Source organism: Littorina saxatilis, linkage group LG6, assembly GCF_037325665.1.
Source record: "Littorina saxatilis isolate snail1 linkage group LG6, US_GU_Lsax_2.0, whole genome shotgun sequence".
Lineage (NCBI taxonomy): Eukaryota > Metazoa > Mollusca > Gastropoda > Littorinimorpha > Littorinidae > Littorina > Littorina saxatilis.
The window spans coordinates 42185860-42203261 of NC_090250.1; the positions used below are offsets into that span (position 1 = coordinate 42185860).

Consider the following 17402-nt stretch of genomic DNA (forward strand, 5'->3'; position numbering starts at 1 on the left):
AGCTCTCAAGGACTGGCCAGCGAAGAACAATAAAATAGGGGTTGTGAAGACGATATCACAGAGATGATCGAGGGGGGGGGGGGGGGGTGTGCGGCGGCGGCATGGTCAGTAAATTGGATCAAGAAACCCGCAAAATACTTCAGACACAAACTGTTTATCATTTACCTGCAAACCCTAACACATTCTTACAACAACAACAACATAACGATGTGCAATAAATCACGTTGTCAAACAAACAAGATCGAAAAGAGAAAGAAGCAAAACCCACCTCGTCGAGTCAAGAATCTTAGAATGTCGTCTGCTCAAATACGATCATGTTGGTTCATTTCGGAGAGTTGTTACTTCCTTCTACTGTTCGCTGCTGCTGGTTCATCTTTCTCTGATATTTCTTGTCACTATGCCGAACATTTCCAATGTTAGGGTTGTTCTCCGCAGCTCAAAACTTTGAAAAATGCTGCTGAATCGGTGAAAACGTCATGGATTTGTTGACACCGGGGGACTGATAAGTTGTCTACTGCGCTTGCGCCAAATGCCTTTGACCTACATATATTTGCATATATTAATTCCGGGGTTTCGGTTGGAACGGATTCTCTCTCTTTGTGCCTATGTCAACGGAAATTCCCCAACGGTGATGACGTCATCTTGAAGAACGGAAATTTCCACACAGTTTGAACAGCGAAGGGTCATGTCATGTGCGCACATTTACCAGCACGGAGTATCCAAAGTTGACCATTTTTTCGATTTTTTTGATAAAACACAGACAAAAACAACAAAACATCGGTTTGAAAATGGTTTTATTTACATGAATACATGTCTAAAATGACAAAAGCAGATTATTGAATGCATTCCAGGATGTTCAAAGGTGTGAAAAATGCAACAACCCCAAAAAGGTGTATGAGACCAAAAATAACTCATTTTGCCTACCCGGTCTGCCCTTAAAGACTGATAGGTCAAAATCTTGTGTTGGTTTCGTTAATTCTATAATTAAACGTTCCATGAACTTAATCTTTCTTGTTGTTTTTTGCCATTTTCAAAGTCATGATATCAGTCGGGTTCTCATACATTAGTAAACAATAGCATCATAAATCCAAAAGCAAGTCGCCAAAAATGTATTGATTCATAATTTATGTCAGCTATTAGTTCTATACTTCCCAGATCCTAATGCAATACAATACCTAACTTGCAAATCAAATGATTAAGAAACTGATGATATATCACATAGCCTTTATATTTCAAAGCGAGTGGAATACCAAATTCAAGTCACATTCAATTAAAATTATAAAAAGGTGGCGATCGACTAACAGTTTGCATGGTCATGATGTCCCAGACTTTGATGGTGCCATCAAAGCTTGCTGTGGCCAGGTGGTTGGGGTTGCAAGGACTGAACTTGCAGTCAAATATTGTCTCCAGGTGACCCTGAAAAAAAAGAACAGTCAGCTCATTTCCAATCCAATAAGTTTAATTTAAACAGTAGAATAAATCAGTCATCATAAATTAGCTCAGGCTCAAGTAATTCATAAAGTGAAAGTTACAAATGAGTAATTATGTTCTTAATTCAAGTTCTTCAAGTTACCCACTGAATTTATGATGGAACAATCAGGGCTAAAGTGAGAAATTAAATTGATTCTGAGAATAACCAATAGATTGCACTATGATCTGGCCATCTGCTCTATTGTATGCTGATCCTGACCTAGACTCTGGTGTTTGCTGTCCCAGTCCAGGGCACGTGTGAAAAATGAATGAGTGGGAAAAAAACTTATTTTTACCTACCCTTCAAATACTAGGTCTATACCTTGACCATCAGCTTCTTAATTCTAGATATGGTTATGAGGCTCCAGAACAGCTGGCACGCATGCACACCCGTACACACAAACACACTCACATTTCAGTGGAACACAACAGAGTGACACCAAAAAACGACACACACACACACACACATCTTTTTTTGCTCCCTACCTGGTCTCTGAGGAATCTCCATCTCCGGTGTCCCAAGTCATACAGTCCGATGCCACCATCTTTGAACGTACAGACCAGCTGCACGTGCGGCAGAGCAAAATGTGTGTGAGCTGTGAGCGAAGGGCTCTTTGCTTCACTGGTTGAAGATATATCGTGACGTTCGTTGTTCGAAGAGGAATTGTGAGTACTGCTGCTCTGTGTTGTGCTGATGATGTGAACATCATGGAAGCCTGATTTCTTGATACGGATGTTTTCGATGGGCGAAACTTTGGATACGCTCCAGATTCTTAACACACCGCTCTTGACATCTGTTTGAAAAGACAACATTGAGACAAGTTGGAAAGAGATCACTGATCACTTTCCACAATTCATGTTTATGACAGGGACTCTCTTTGTTTTTGTACATCTGTTTCCAAAAACAAATCATTAAGCTCAAATGTAAATGTGTCAAGCAAAACATTAGCATATTTTCGTTACGATATATCTAAAAAGCCAGAACTCATTTACTTTCATTTGCGGAGAAATTTCTGTAAGGTTAACATCTAATAAAACACTTGAGCATCACACAAAGTTCAGCAATCTTGTCAATTATCCGTGCACATTAGAACCCTTGAGCATCAATCAATCAATCAATCAATGACGCTTATATCGCGCATATACCGTGGGTACAGTTCTAGGCGCTCTGCAGTGATGCCGTGTGAGATGAAATTTTATACGGCCAGTAGATTGCAACCATTTCGGCGCATATTTACCTTTCACGGCCTATTATTCCAAGTCACACGGGTATAGGTAGACAATTATTAACTGTGCCTAAGCAATTTTGCCAGGAAAGACCCTTTTGTCAATCGTGGGATCTTTAACGTGCACACCCAATGTAGTGTACACGGGGGGAGGGTTCGGACACCACACAAAGTTCAGCAATCTTGTCAACTATCCTTGCACATTAGAACCCTTGAGCATCACACAAAGTTCAGCAACCTTGTCAACTATCCTTGCACATTACAACCCTTGAGCATCACACAAAGTTCAGCAATCTTGTCAACTATCCTTTCACATTAGAACAGTCTTGAGCATCACACAAAGTTCAGCAATCTTGTCAACTATCCTTTCACATTAGAACACTTGAGCATCACACAAAGTTCAGCAATCTTGTCAACTATCCTTGCACATTAGAACCCTTGAGCATCACACAAAGTTCAGCAATCTTGTCAACTATCCTTTCACATTAGAACCCTTGAGCATCACACAAAGTTCAGCAATCTTGTCAACTATCCTTGCACATTAGAACACTTGAGCATCACACAAAGTTCAGCAATCTTGTCAACTATCCTTGCACATTAGAACCCCCCTTTTCAGACCAGGTTTCTTTTCATAACCTCAGTAAATTTAAAACAAGTCGCGTAAGGCGAAAATACAATATTTAGTCAAGTAGCTGTCGAACTCACAGAATGAAACTGAACGCAATGCCATTTTTCAGCAAGACAGTATACTCGTAGCATCGTCAGTCCACCGCTCATGGCAAAGGCAGTGAAATTGACAAGAAGAGCGGGGTAGCAGTTGCGCTAAGAAGGATAGCACGCTTTTCTGTACCTCTCTTTGTTTTAACTTTCTGAGCGTGTTTTTAATCAAAACATATCATATCTATATGTTTTTGGAATCAGGAACCGACAAGGAATAAGATGAAAGTGTTTTTAAATTGATTTGGACAATTTAATTTTGATAATAATTTTTATATATTTAATTTTCAGAGCTTGTTTTTAATCCAAATATAACATATTTATATGTTTTTGGAATCAGCAAATGATGGAGAATAAGATAAACGTAAATTTGGATCGTTTTATAAATTTTTATTTTTTTTTACAATTTTCAGATTTTTAATGACCAAAGTCATTAATTAAAAATTTTAGTAATAAATTTTCATTTGATTAATATACTTACCCAACTCACATATAGCAATTAACCCTAGTTCAGTGCTGGATACGCTGTACGCGTCCCCTTGGTAACCAAGGGAGACCACTCTAAAAAAGAGAGTGCTCTATCCCATAATGCCAGACTAACTACTAGCCTGACTTCCGTATGCGTGCGCATACGCCGCCATCTTATCATTCCAAAACGAAGCCCAACCCACATCTTTTTTAGACCCCCATACCACCACAGCGGGGAGGCGGGAGGGAATAAACGATGTGAGTTGGGTAAGTATATTAATCAAATGAAAATTTATTACTAAAATTTTTAATTAAATTACATATCTTACCCAACTCACATATAGCAGATTGCTATCATAGGAGGAGGGTACTCACCAGATCAATCCACAAGGACCTGCCCTGCAGCCACCAAAGAGGGCAAAGCAGAGCTGCCATCTTGACGTATGCCAGCCACCTCCCGGAGATAGAAGTTTATAAAAACGTCCTCAGATCTCCAGTATGCCGACTCCAGAACTTCTGAAAGACGACCTGATCTCAAAACTGCCAACGACGAAGACCATGCCCTGGCCTCGTGAGTTCTGGCAGCCGTAAGAGGCAACACCACTCTGGTATCACCTAACTGTCTTTGCCACCAGATATAAGCGTTGCGAATGGTAGAAGACACCCATTTGGTTAGCGTGACTTTCGAGATGTCTTTCCCCCGAGCCGTATTGAGTGATATATAGAGCAGTTTCCGAGACATAGAGCGAATCGGCTGAGTCCGGGACAGGTAGCTGCTGAGTGCTCGTACAGGGCAGTTAAAAACATCCTCATCTCCCGGAGCCAGAATTGTGCTTAGAGGGGGAATACGGATAAGCGGGGATGGTTGGCCTGGTTTTTGGTTCTTGGCCAAGAAATTAGGCCTGAACTTAAGAGAAAATGAACCGTCTTTTTCCCGCGAGATATCATTTGCAATTCCCGACAACGCGTGAACCTCGCTACCACGTCTCGCCGTAGCGAGTAAGACCAAGAAAAGAGTTTTATGTGTTACATTCGCCAGACTGGCCAAATGGATAGGCTCAAACTCCTCTGACGCAAGAAAACGTAGCACCAAAAAAAGATCCCATGCCGGGAGCTGTGTTTTGCCACGAGCCAGCTTAAGGGAAGCGCCCTTAATAACGCCGGAGATAACCCCCGACAAGTTAACTTTGTGTCAGAGTTGCCTGAGTGTAGAGGCAATCGCGGACCTCCTAACCCTCAACGAAGAGGGAGAACCCCCCTGATCAGCTAGCCACGATAAGTGATTCGCTACCTGCATCGACCTAGGAGTCAGGGGGTTCACATTATTCTCAAGACACCACTTCGACCAAGACGACCAATGCGAAGCGTAAACAGAGTTGGTCGACTCTCTGTGAGCGTTTAGAACCAGCTTCAAAGTCGACACAGAGGCCCCTGCCCTAAGCAGAGAGTCTCTGATAGCACCCACCCGTGAAGTTGCAGCATTTGCGGGTTTAAGTGATGAATGCCTGACCGAGGCTGCAAAAGTTCGCCCTCCCTTAGAGCGAGCGGGATGGGCGGACGCACCGCCAGACGCACCAGATCCGGATACCAGTGCTGGCTGGGCCAGAGAGGAGCCACCAGCACGAGCGCTGGCCTTTCGAGATCTGCTTTCCTTATCACCCTGCCCAGAATGCAGAAAGGCGTAAGCCACCAGATTCGACCAGTTCATCTCGAGTGCGTCCACCGCCCAGGCCTGTGGGTCCAGAAACGGAGACACAAAGAGCGGGAGCCTTGCCGAAAACCTTGTCGCAAACAGGTCGATGCACGGCTTGTCCACCTGAGCCCAAAGGCGCTCCAAGGCCTGATGCGAGAGAGTCCACTCTGAGTGGAGTATCTTGTCCCCCCTGCTCAGGGCATCCGCCAACACGTTGAGCTTGCCCCTCAGGTAAGTTGCTGACAACCGAATGTGTTGCGTACTGCACCCCATCAGCAAGCGACATGCTCTGTCTGACAGAACCTGTGAGCGCGTCCCCCCTTGGCGGTTTATATAAGCCGCAACAGTCGTATTGCCTCCAGTTCCAGGACGTTTATGTGCAAGGACCCTTGACTGACGTCCCACACACCCGCAGCCGTCTGATCCGCCAAATGAGCTCCCCACCCTGTCTGAGACGCATCCGTGAACAGATCGTTCTCCGGGGCCGGGGGAGTGATGGGAACACCCTGGGACACCCAAGGAAGAAGCCAGACACCTGTGGTGCTTCTGAACCAATCCCCCAACTCGACCTGGCAACTCCAAGCTTGAGTTGCCTGATCCCATCGAGTCTGCACAGCCGCCTGAAACGGTCTTTTGTGCACTCTTCCCAACGGAACCAGCGAGGCCATTGATTCCATCTGACCCAGGATAGAATACAATTCCCGAGCTGAGGCCACATTCTTTCCGTGTAGCGCACGGATCAACGTCTGAAGTTTGTCCACCCGCTTTTGAGCAGGACGAACTGACCACTCCACCGTGTTGAACTCTATGCCCAGATAGGTGAACCCTTGTGAAGGTTCCAACTCGGACTTTCCCACATTGACTGAGAACCCGAGTTGACCCGCCAGGCTGAGCACCCTGTGCGTGTGTGTGCTGCAGAGAACCTGATCCTGGTGTAAAATCAGCCAGTCGTCGAGGTACGCCCTGAGGCGCACCCCCTCCTGCCTCACTAGAGCACAGAGCTGACGAACGACCATCGTGAAAACCCATGGAGAGAGGGACAGACCGAACGGGAGAGCCCGAAACTGGAAAATCCTCTCCCCCCACCGAAACCGCAGCCACTTTCTGTCTGCTGTGTGCATCAGCACGTGAAAGTAGGCGTCCGTGAGATCGATGGAAGTAGCCCAATCTCCTGGACGGAGAGCCTCTCTCACCGACGCAGGGGTTTCCATCGTGAATTTTACTACTCTCAGGAACCTGTTCAGACATGAAAGGTCTAGAACTGGCCTCCACGTGCCCGAAGCCTTGGGCACCACAAAGAGCCTGCCGTAAAATCCCAACGATCCCTGATCGCGAACCTCCTCGATCGCTTCTTTTTGCAGGAGAGCAACCACCTCCCCCTGCACAGCCAACTTGGCCTCGGGATCTTTTGGAAATCTGAAAGGCGGAGGTATCCTGGACAGAGGTGCCTTCTTCTCTGCCCAGAGTAGCCGGAACCCCGAACTGACCACCCCTAATACCCACTGGCTGGCCACCAAGCGTGACCAGGCAGTGAGGGCCCTGGAGGGGCCACCCGCCACCACAACGGTGGGGGCTAACGGGACCGAAAGTTCGGGAGGGCATCATTGGGGGTGGGGCTTGCGCCCCGACCCCCTAGACCCGCCAAAAGAACCCCTCTTCTGGGAAGAGGCACCACGCCCCCTACCCCGAGAAGCAGAGCTCTGACCCTGTGTCTTGCCCGCCGCCGCGGACGAAGACTGAGCCTTGCCTTGACCCTGAGACTTGCCCCGAGGCTTCTGAAAACCTTGATGCGCAATCTTGGCAATAGCCAGATCCCTTGCCTCATGCGTTTCCTTTTGCAAAGCATCCAACGATTCACGACCCAGAAGTGAACCGTCCATGACAGGAGAAACCTTCAGAGCTTCGATCGTCACCTTGTCCCTAATTCTTGACCCCGTCAAAAAAGCCGACCAAACGTGTACAATCTAGCCGACAAAGTCATTTGTTCCTGTGACACCCTGGCCAAAGTAGCCAACAAAGTCGTCACATCCTCCGAGGAAGCGTCATACCGGAACTCAAAGGGGTCGAGCGACGTCGCAATCGATCTCGACAAGGACCTCTGGAGTGACTCTGACACAGACGCCAGCTCCAGCAGAGACCTTCCTGTCTCCTCTAAAGACATCAACGATGCCTCCGTACAAGGGACAGGCCTCTCTCTCGCATAACCATCCTCCCTTAAAGCCGCAAGTTCCGGTGTCACCGGGAGTATCGACTTGGGCAAAGAGTAGGAATCAATCAGTCTGACTGGGTTGACTACCAGCTTGAAGTTGCGCAGATTAGCCGAACAAGGAACTTGTTGACCAACCTTAGCTAACCACGGTACAGCCGCCTCGGGAGCCTCACTGTGTTGTGCCAACAACGGAACAGGAGGCAGACCCTTAGACCAACCCTTCACCAACACCTTCGACATCTCAAATGCCAGAGAAGGAGATTCGATGAACTTGAAAGAACCCTTCGTATTCTTATCAACACGAAAATCCCCCCAAGCCGAAGGAGGTGGAGCAAGCTGAGACTTGCTCTCCACCACACCCTCTTCAAAGTATTTTGAAGCCGTCTCAGCTGCAAGCGCCACCGCACTTCCCAGCCTAGACGGCAAACGGAGCCCGGCATCGTCTCCCAGAACGGAAGTGCCATCGTCCAGACAGTCGTCCTGTACGTCAGTACAGTCCGGAAGTTGACCCCCCGCTTGACTGCCATAGCCAAACAGAGAGCCATCTCCACTGTCTTCTTCCCCCAAAAGAGGAAGCGGAAGTCGCACAGACTGACCAACGTCAAATGGCGCGGCAGAAAGCATCGAACGTTCCGTACGCTCTACAGTGTCCCTACCCCCCCCTGACCGGCCGACAGCGCGGCGATGGCCAGGAGGAGTATCAGAACTTTCACCCGTGAGCGCGATGCCCGTGGCTACTTTTGACTGTAGACGCGCTACACTTTCCCCGGAGAACCCGGGTACTTGTGTAGCAGACATACCTTGTGACAGCGAACCACCAGGAGACGGAACACCCAACGAAAGTGGGATAATCTCATCCCCATCCTGAACAGCGTGAACATCCGCTGTAGTCACTGTAGCAGAAGGGCCCGCCACAATCTTGGCCAAAGATGACGGTCCTGTCACCCCGGGAGGGAGTGAACGGAGTTCAGCTCGCGTAGACGAAATTTCTTCCGCCAGTGAAGACACCTGCGAACTAAGTGCAAGCAAAAGAGAAGCCACGTCCGCGGCAGCTAGACCAGAAACAGCAGGAGCAGAAACCGCTTTAGCCGGTTTAGCAACATGAGTAACCTTATCCAAAGGCTTCACCGGCAAAATGGCCGCCGGCAAAATGGCGGCAGAAGGCATGTCTAACAAAACATCAACACATTTGCCTGAGTCAGGTTCTAACACCGCCGCGACGGTTTGTTTAGATTTTCTAGGCGTCTTTTTCGGAGGGGAGGACTCAGCAGCCACCTACTTAGAACTCTGCCTCTTCTTAACGTTATCAGCCATAGCAAGTAAGACTTTGTCCAAAAAAATTTGAGAAAAAAATTTTTCGGAAAATTTCACAAGTCAAAAATGGCCAAACAACGCCTTTACAACAAGTACAAAACAAAGAACGATCTCACCTCAATACAGTAGCAAGGTAAGACGACGAAAGAATACCAAGGAGAAGAAACCCGGTCCCTCAGACCAAGCAACAAAAGGCTGAACAACAGCCAGAGCGTACACAAATGCGACCAGCTTGTCTGAGCGCTGAGTATGGAATGATAAGATGGCGGCGTATGCGCACGCATACGGAAGTCAGGCTAGTAGTTAGTCTGGCATTATGGGATAGAGCACTCTCTTTTTTAGAGTGGTCTCCCTTGGTTACCAAGGGGACGCGTACAGCGTATCCAGCACTGAACTAGGGTTAATTGCTATATGTGAGTTGGGTAAGATATGTAATTTAATTAATTTTTAAGCCACCAAGCTGAAATGCAATACCGAAGTCCGGGCTTCGTCGAAGATTACTTGACCAAAATTTCAACCAATTTGGTTGAAAAATGAGGGCGTGACAGTGCCGCCTCAACTTTCACGAAAAGCCGGATATGACGTCATCAAAGACATTTATCAAAAAAATGAAAAAAACGTTCGGGGATTTCATACCCAGGAACTCTCATGTCAAATTTCATAAAGATCGGTCCAGTAGTTTAGTCTGAATCGCTCTACACACACACACACACACACAGACACGCACATACACCACGACCCTCATTTCGATTCCCCCTCGATGTTAAAATATTTAGTCAAAACTTGACTAAATATAATGATTTTTATTATACTCCCTCTTTTTTTAAGACCCGATTTATCAGATTTTTGGAGGTCTTCTTCTTCTTCTGCGTTCGTGCGTGCGCTGAAACTCCCACGTACACTCGTGTTTTTTGCACGAGTGGAATTTTACGTGTATGACCGTTTTTTACCCCGCCATTTAGGCAGCCATACGCCGTTTTCGGAGGAAGCATGCTGGGTATTTTCGTGTTTCTATAACCCACCAAACTCTGTCATGGATTACAGGATCTTTTTCATGCGCACTTGGTCTTGTGCTTGCGCGTGTACACACGGGGGGGGGGGGGGGGGGGGGGGGGGGGGGGGGGGGTGTTCGGACACCGAGGAGAGTCTGCACACTTCTTCTTTTCGATCGCCGATCACACTTGGAGTCCAGATCTTGAGATATAATTAGTGGTCCTCTGCAGCGCAGCCACTGGCCCGTACAGCTTGTTGTGCAGGGACTCAGGCAATGGCCAGATTTCCTCTCTCAGCACCTGGTGGTTCCTGCAGTCTCGTAGGATGTGGGCCGTGTTCTGCTCTGCTTCTCCACAAGAACACATGGGGGAGGGCACAACATGCAGCTAACCACCACATGGTCCATTCCTTAACGTGGTGTGGTGGTTTGCGTGTCTCGGTGACCCTAAGAGCTATGCCAGCGGGAGTGTAAACTCCTGGAAGGGCTTCCCAAGCTGGACAGGTCGAAAGGTAGAGGCCAGACTAATATGGACCAACCTTGTGCTCACAGGGCAGGTCCTTGGGCCATGAGCTAAGGGTGAGGTAACCCTGACAGAAACCTCGAGTGCTGAAGACGTATGTGTTGGGCCGCATGGCGCACTCCAACAAACCACAACACTACGCATCAACTGCCATTATGACACTTGGAGTCTGCACACAAAGTTGACTCTGAGAAATAAATCTCTCCCCGAACGTGGAGACGAACTCACACTGACAGCGGCCAACTGGATACAAATCCAGCGCGCTTCCGACTGAGCTACATCCCCGCCCGTTGGAGGTCTTAAAAGGGGGGTTCCACTGTATAATCACTCTGGCCACAAGCACATAAATGTTAGAGGCCTCTATCATGTTTCTCTGTCATAATTATTACTGTACTCTGTTGCTGGGTTATCTGTAATGTATGTATTTTTAGTAACTGTATTACCGTAGTTCAAATGTGCGGTGTTCTAGTCGACATGTGGTGCTTTGTATACCTTGTGTGGATGTGGAGGTGGACTCTTGGACGTCTTTTTGTTATTGGAATTATGGTTTTTGTTAAATTGTATTGCTGTTGCTGTTGTTGTGTGAGCGAGTTGTGTGTTGGCAGACTTGACTTGACGGATGACTGTTTGCGTTAGTGAGACTGTGATCATACTCATAATAATCATACTCACTTATTTTCTTATGTTTTTATTTTTTATTATGCATTCTTATTCTTTTGATTGGAAACGAGTATTGTCACAATATAATTTCCATATGGATTAATAAATTTGAGTTGAGTTGAGGAGACACATGCAAGCATTGCAACCCCGCTATTTGTTTGGTCGACGCTAATAATCTAAAAAAAATTGATCTCTCATATTTCTCAATCCGTTTACGCTCTGATAAACCTCACCTCCAGTGACAAACATGCCAGGAGCATTGTGTACCCAGGATAGCGTCTGGACCTGTGCGGCAGTGCTGGGAGGGAGGAAAGCGGTGATGACTGATCTTGTTGTCACATCCACCAGTCGTACACCGCAGTGTCTATTGGCAATCAGCAAATACTCTGTGGACAGAGGATCCCAGGCCAACGCTGTGATGGGGTCAGCTTCATCGTCGTCTTCAACTTCTGGTGCCAGAATATGCCTGACTGGCTTTGAACCTGTAATGACAATTCAGGTGACATTTATAGAAGCATAGGTTGAAATATACATACGTCAATCACATGCAGTCATTCCATTCTTTCCATACCATCCCGAAGAATGCAGTTACATGCCGAAATATTGATTTAAACTTACCTAACCTGGTTACTGGTGTGTTTTCTTTTTATTTATACGTCAATGGGGTCAAATTATTCAACCAATTCCACCCACAATAGTCTTTTGCATTATCGGTGATAAGATTAAAGTCACCTCCCACCCTATCCACCTTAATCTTCCACTCAAAATGAAACTGAGAATGAGTAAACCCAAAAGTGTAAATATATGAATAGAACTTAGAAGAATCATAAATGACAACAGTTCCTAGCTTTGTACAGGCCTTGAAGTATAGGCAATGTATACGTTAAACTATAACTGTCAGTATAACTATGAGTATGAAAGTGAATGCAAAAAATATACCTCAAAAGTTTATAAACTCTAATAGTTTTGAGTCAGCTGGGCCAGCAATGTAAGCATGACCTAAATGTCTATCGCATGTATATATATATACAAGCAAAATTCAACAAAAACAGAATAACATTGTGCAGGTACTGCAAATCATTGACAAAACAGCCAAGCTAGATAGACATTTAGGAACAGTATAATGTTCTATTAAAAGCTCATATATATATATAGCAGAGAAAACGTACTAATTTTACAGTTCAACCATTTGTAAGACACAAAGCAGACCCTACAACAGCATCATAATTGTCACATACACGAAAAAGGGTGCATACAAAAGAAAATTCTGGCTAGTACGGGGTAAACCCATATGCATGGAATAGAAAGCATTTTTGCACACTCATAATTAAGTGTAAATTCGTGTCTGTATAAATGTTTACTTTCAATTTCATCAAGATGCAATAGCAACATATTCCCTTTTAAAAAAAAAAAAACTAATCATTAAAATGAGATACATTTTCTTAAACATTTCATACAAAATGACTAAACTCTGCCAGCACATCTAGCCCATACTGAAAAGAAGCTTAAAAAGCTGGGCAGTGTTTTTAATATGTACTTACAGCTGTAACAACAAAACAAGCTACATGAACATGCAAATCAGAAATGCACTAGCTATACTGCTATCCAGGAGATACAACAAAATAAATATCACATTGCCCAGTATCCCATTTTTCTTGTGAGAACACAAACCTTGTATATAATGTTCAATTTCTCCCACATCAAAGGCACAGTAAATTAAGCCTCCCGTAAACCATCACAGATATTGTCAGGCTTTTACACACAGTACAAACACCCTTTCATTTAAACACTCACCGCTTGAGAACATCCTAGGTGCCCTCCGTAAAGAGCGAGCAATTTTCAAAGAATTTATTTTTGAGTGGTTTATCTTACCCCTGAGCCATTGTGAACCCGTGTGATCCAGTTTCCCTTTTTCACAAAGTAGTCGTCAGTTAGTAATTTGAATGCGACTCGATGTGAGCTTATCTGCAATAGCACGTTATAATGTACCTCTGACTATGCACGAAACAATTTACGGCTGTGGTTTACAAGAACTCTAGCGATGGCTTTTGACTGTTCAGAGGAACTGGCGATACGGGCATAAACCGTCGTCTGCTACGAGAACCACGACCTTGCGTGACCCTGCTTCCGGGCTTTTCTTTTTTCAAAATTTCAAAACTTTGAATTGTACTGATCTTGTCTTGATGAAAAAAGAATTCTTTTATGATTTAAGAATGTTTGTGTAACAAGCTGTCAATTTATTATTTAGATTTTTAAAAGTTAGGTCTAGCGCCAAAACGCACTACGATCCGATTGTGTGAGGAGACAATCCGCAAAACTAATTCTTTGAAAATTGCTCGCTCTTTACGTAGTGCACCTAGGATGTTCCCGTTTGGTGAGCGTTCAAATGGAAAGGTGTTTGTACTGTGTGTAAAATCCTGACAGTATCTGTGATGGTTTACGGGAGGCGCACTGTGCCTTTAAAGTTTCCATTTAAAATTTATGTATTCAAATTGAAGACCAACATTTTTGTTTCTAAACTAGAATCAAAATCTACAAGTATAGGTACAAGACTGAAAAGGGTACATGCAAAATAAAAGTGAAATATATTATGGTACCTGCCACGGAGTAAGCTAGTTCTTGTATCTGCAAGTTAAAGTCAATCTCAGTCCCAGAATATAAGCCTTACACAGTGGAACCCTACTTTTAAGACTTTCAGCAGTTTAAGAAAATCAAATAAGGTCTTGAATTAAAGGATGACATGGAAGTCTTAAAATAGAGGTAAATTTACAAACTTTATTAACAGAAAGTCTGGAAAATTCAGGCCTCGAACGAGGTGGTCTTGAAACAGGCAGTATAAAGAGAAGGGGCAAATCCACTGTAAAATCATAAACCTGAGCTAGAAATCAGGTCAACAGAATGCACTCCTATATTTGTTTAAATGACAACATTATCAATTGGTTAGAAATTGTGATGGTTTCAAGCAGTACGTAATACAGTTCTCAGCAGTAAACATGCATTCACACATACAAAAAATGAGTAAAGCGATTCAAAGCAAACCCAAATGAAATTTGATATTGGTTGTGTTTCTTTGCTTATTGTTGTTTCTTGTCTTGAGAACCCAGAATGTGATGCCATTCCCAGACACTGATTTGATAGCATCAATCTGGTATTTGGTAAGGTTGGTAAATTACGCTGACAATGACATCACATTTCAACAATAATCATAAAACTCTGAAATAATGCTAAAGGATTAAATTTATATAACTATAAATTTGCATCAAGATGTACTAGCATCTAGAATGGCTGATAGCGTTATCTTGCTTAAAGTTTCACAATTGCATAATGAAAACAAACTGTTTAATTTCACTGCAAACAGTAATCAAGTTTTCTGGAACAAATCACATGAGCACACTTACCAATCACAAGTATAGATATACTGCCATCAGTGTGCCCAAAGACAACCACCCCCTGCTTCTTTGGGTGCCAGCGAAACACTGTCACATAAGACGAAAAGCTGGTGGAGTCCTTCACAATGGCTGGAGGGTTCTTGTCCATGTAGTGCCATACTTGTAACAGCCCTTTGCCGCTGATGATCCCCAGACACGTGTTGTCATGGTAATTCCAGCCAATGCACACAGGCATGTCCTTGATGCCAGAGGAAAGCACAGCTATGGAGCGCTGCTTGGAGATGCTCCAGATAAAGACATGGAGATCGGCACCAGAGCTTGCAATGATGTCTGGGTCTTTGGGATGCCAGCTGATGGAGGTGATGGTCTTTTTGTGTTCTGACATGATGGACAGTAAGCGGAACTCCTTGAAGCGACTGTCCAGCTGTAAAAAATACAGATTTCTGATCATTTCCGTTTCCAGACCACTTTCCCGTATGTGCATGTGCGAGACCACATGAAGATCCCAAGCAGCAATCATTCATATTGAAGCTGTATGCATTTTGTGACATCCAATGACAAATGCATTACTGGTCTAAGGACTCAGCATGTTGCAAGTATAAAGTGTTACTCACTTACTGCATCTTAATTATTACAGTTGAGTTACGTCAAATAAAAGTGCCCAGAATTTATTATGCAGACTTTTTGTTGTCAAGAAGACAGCTAATAACTTCAGAATTGATTGACCAGTAGTTGTAAAAATGATCTGAATGCTCTTATCTTGAAGTATAGTTTTATGCAGGAGACACAAGGACCTAAGATAGAAGGTGCTTAACAAATTCATTCAATTCAATACAGTTCTTACGTATTTATATATTGAAATAGGTGTTTTTAACATGTGTGATCTTTAAATGCATGGCTAATTAAATTCACAGGTGCAGAACATTGCATATTTCAGAAGACACTTTATCTTTATCACTTAATTACCTTGTAGATATAGATGGCAAGTGTGGCACAGTATGCAAAGTGATCATTGCTTGCAGCACAGACTCCTCTGTTCCATGGTTGACAGCCAGCTGGCAGCAGAGCAACCTGCTTCACCATGTTTGTAGGTCAGTCTGTCAGGACAGTGCAAAGACAAACTCAACTTAAAATGCAAACGCAGCTTATAGATAACAATTCTACAAATACAAGCTTGAAGAGTGGCCGGTCTAGCATCACACACACAACATTATTTCTCCATGCATGCAGCTCTTGGACTTTATCATTATTACCAGATTATTTATGGTATAACTATAAGCACATTACTGTGTATGCGCATACATGCACACATACAGGGCCGGATCTGGGGGGGGGGGGGGGGGGTTCCTGGGTTCCGGAACCCCCCCCCTGGCCATCCAATGTACCTCTCAGAGAAAAAAAAAGGTGGACTTTTTAAGCTCTTCCCCCAACTCCCTCAGTTTATTTGGTCTTCCAAAACTATTTCAAATTATGAACAACATCAAGTCGACAACGACCTGCCCTCCCCGTTATTAACAGCTATTGTGTTTTCAGCGTAGCAATAGGGCCCGATATTTAGACGAGACAAGTATAATGCCGACGAGTCGAAGACGAGTCGCATTATGCTTGTTCGAGTCTAAATATCGGACCCTATTGCTACGATGAAAACACAATAGCGTTTATATAGCTATTCTGACATTAAATTCTGTGTTAAAATCATGTTTTTGTCAGCAACAAGGACCAGCATGGTCCATGTCGTTGATTGCAGACGACGGTTCCCTTTCTGCATGAAGCCACGGAAATAACCGAACATTGAAAAACCCACGGACATGTATTACGGAGAAAACTCAAGATAACCGGATGCTTAGCATTACGTCAATATCTTAGGAATCATATGACGTTATGACGTATCATGCTTGCCTACGTAGATTGTATGTTCGAAAGTCTGACTTCTGTTGGGAATTCGCGTGGTGAAGACTGCGGTAAATCTGTAGATGATAAGAGAACAAGGATTGTCTCAGAAGAAACGACGAAATGTTTCAGACCGGTAACTTCATTTCAACATTGCACTACACAATGGACGTTCTATGTGACAGGAGAGTTTGCTGATTTTGTGTTAAACATTGGTGATTGGAGAGATCGTCTGCAAAAATCAGAGATAGGTCGCTTCAGATTGCAGCTTCTGGAAATTTGCAAGGTTTGCTGCCAGTTAAAGAACTGGATTTTACACGTAATGTATGTCATGTACAGTAAGCAACAACAAAAACACACACAAAGCAAATTGCATCGTCTGTCGACTAGCCACAGACACAAGCCTGGCGAGGTATGCGTGTACTTTATACACGTGGAAGAAACCGGAACCATGCGTCTTTGTTATTGCCGATATCGTTTGGATATCGGCAAAAATGGCCAACTTTCGTAGCGTTATGCTTTGATGATCGGAAAAGGGAAGTGTGAGACCATCCAATCACAGCCCCCGAATCCCCCCACGTGTCCATCAGAATAGCTATATAAGTCCATCATCATAGTAATATTCAAAGTAAAGAGTCCTGTCAGACTTATTTACTAGGCATATATGTCTTTGGGATTATTCCACTGAACCACTATGGCAAATGAATATATGAAGTATTTTGTTACTGTTGAAAATGTGTAATTTTGATTCCCAATTGCAAGGAAAGACCAAAAAATGACCCCACAAATGCAAAATTTTCTCGGCTTCTGGGAGGCTTTGCCCCCAGACCCCCCAAAGGGGCGTTGCCCCTG

The 17402-nt window shown here is 44.4% G+C and overlaps 1 protein-coding gene across 3 annotated transcripts in view; it reads right to left on the reverse strand.

Moving 5' to 3' along the window:
- Positions 1–17402, reverse strand: part of LOC138969256 (WD repeat-containing protein 17-like) — a 76393-nt gene that overhangs the window by 44606 nt on the left and 14385 nt on the right. For all 3 annotated transcript variants that reach the window (XM_070342004.1, XM_070342003.1, XM_070342002.1), the window contains exons 2-6: positions 15627–15757; positions 14670–15084; positions 11505–11753; positions 1957–2264; positions 1303–1416 (exon numbers count right to left, since the gene is read on the reverse strand). In XM_070342004.1, the coding sequence (XP_070198105.1) occupies positions 1303–1416; positions 1957–2264; positions 11505–11753; positions 14670–15084; positions 15627–15743 (1203 nt within the window). In that variant the 5' untranslated portion in view covers positions 15744–15757. The remainder of the gene's footprint in view (positions 1–1302; positions 1417–1956; positions 2265–11504; positions 11754–14669; positions 15085–15626; positions 15758–17402) is intronic.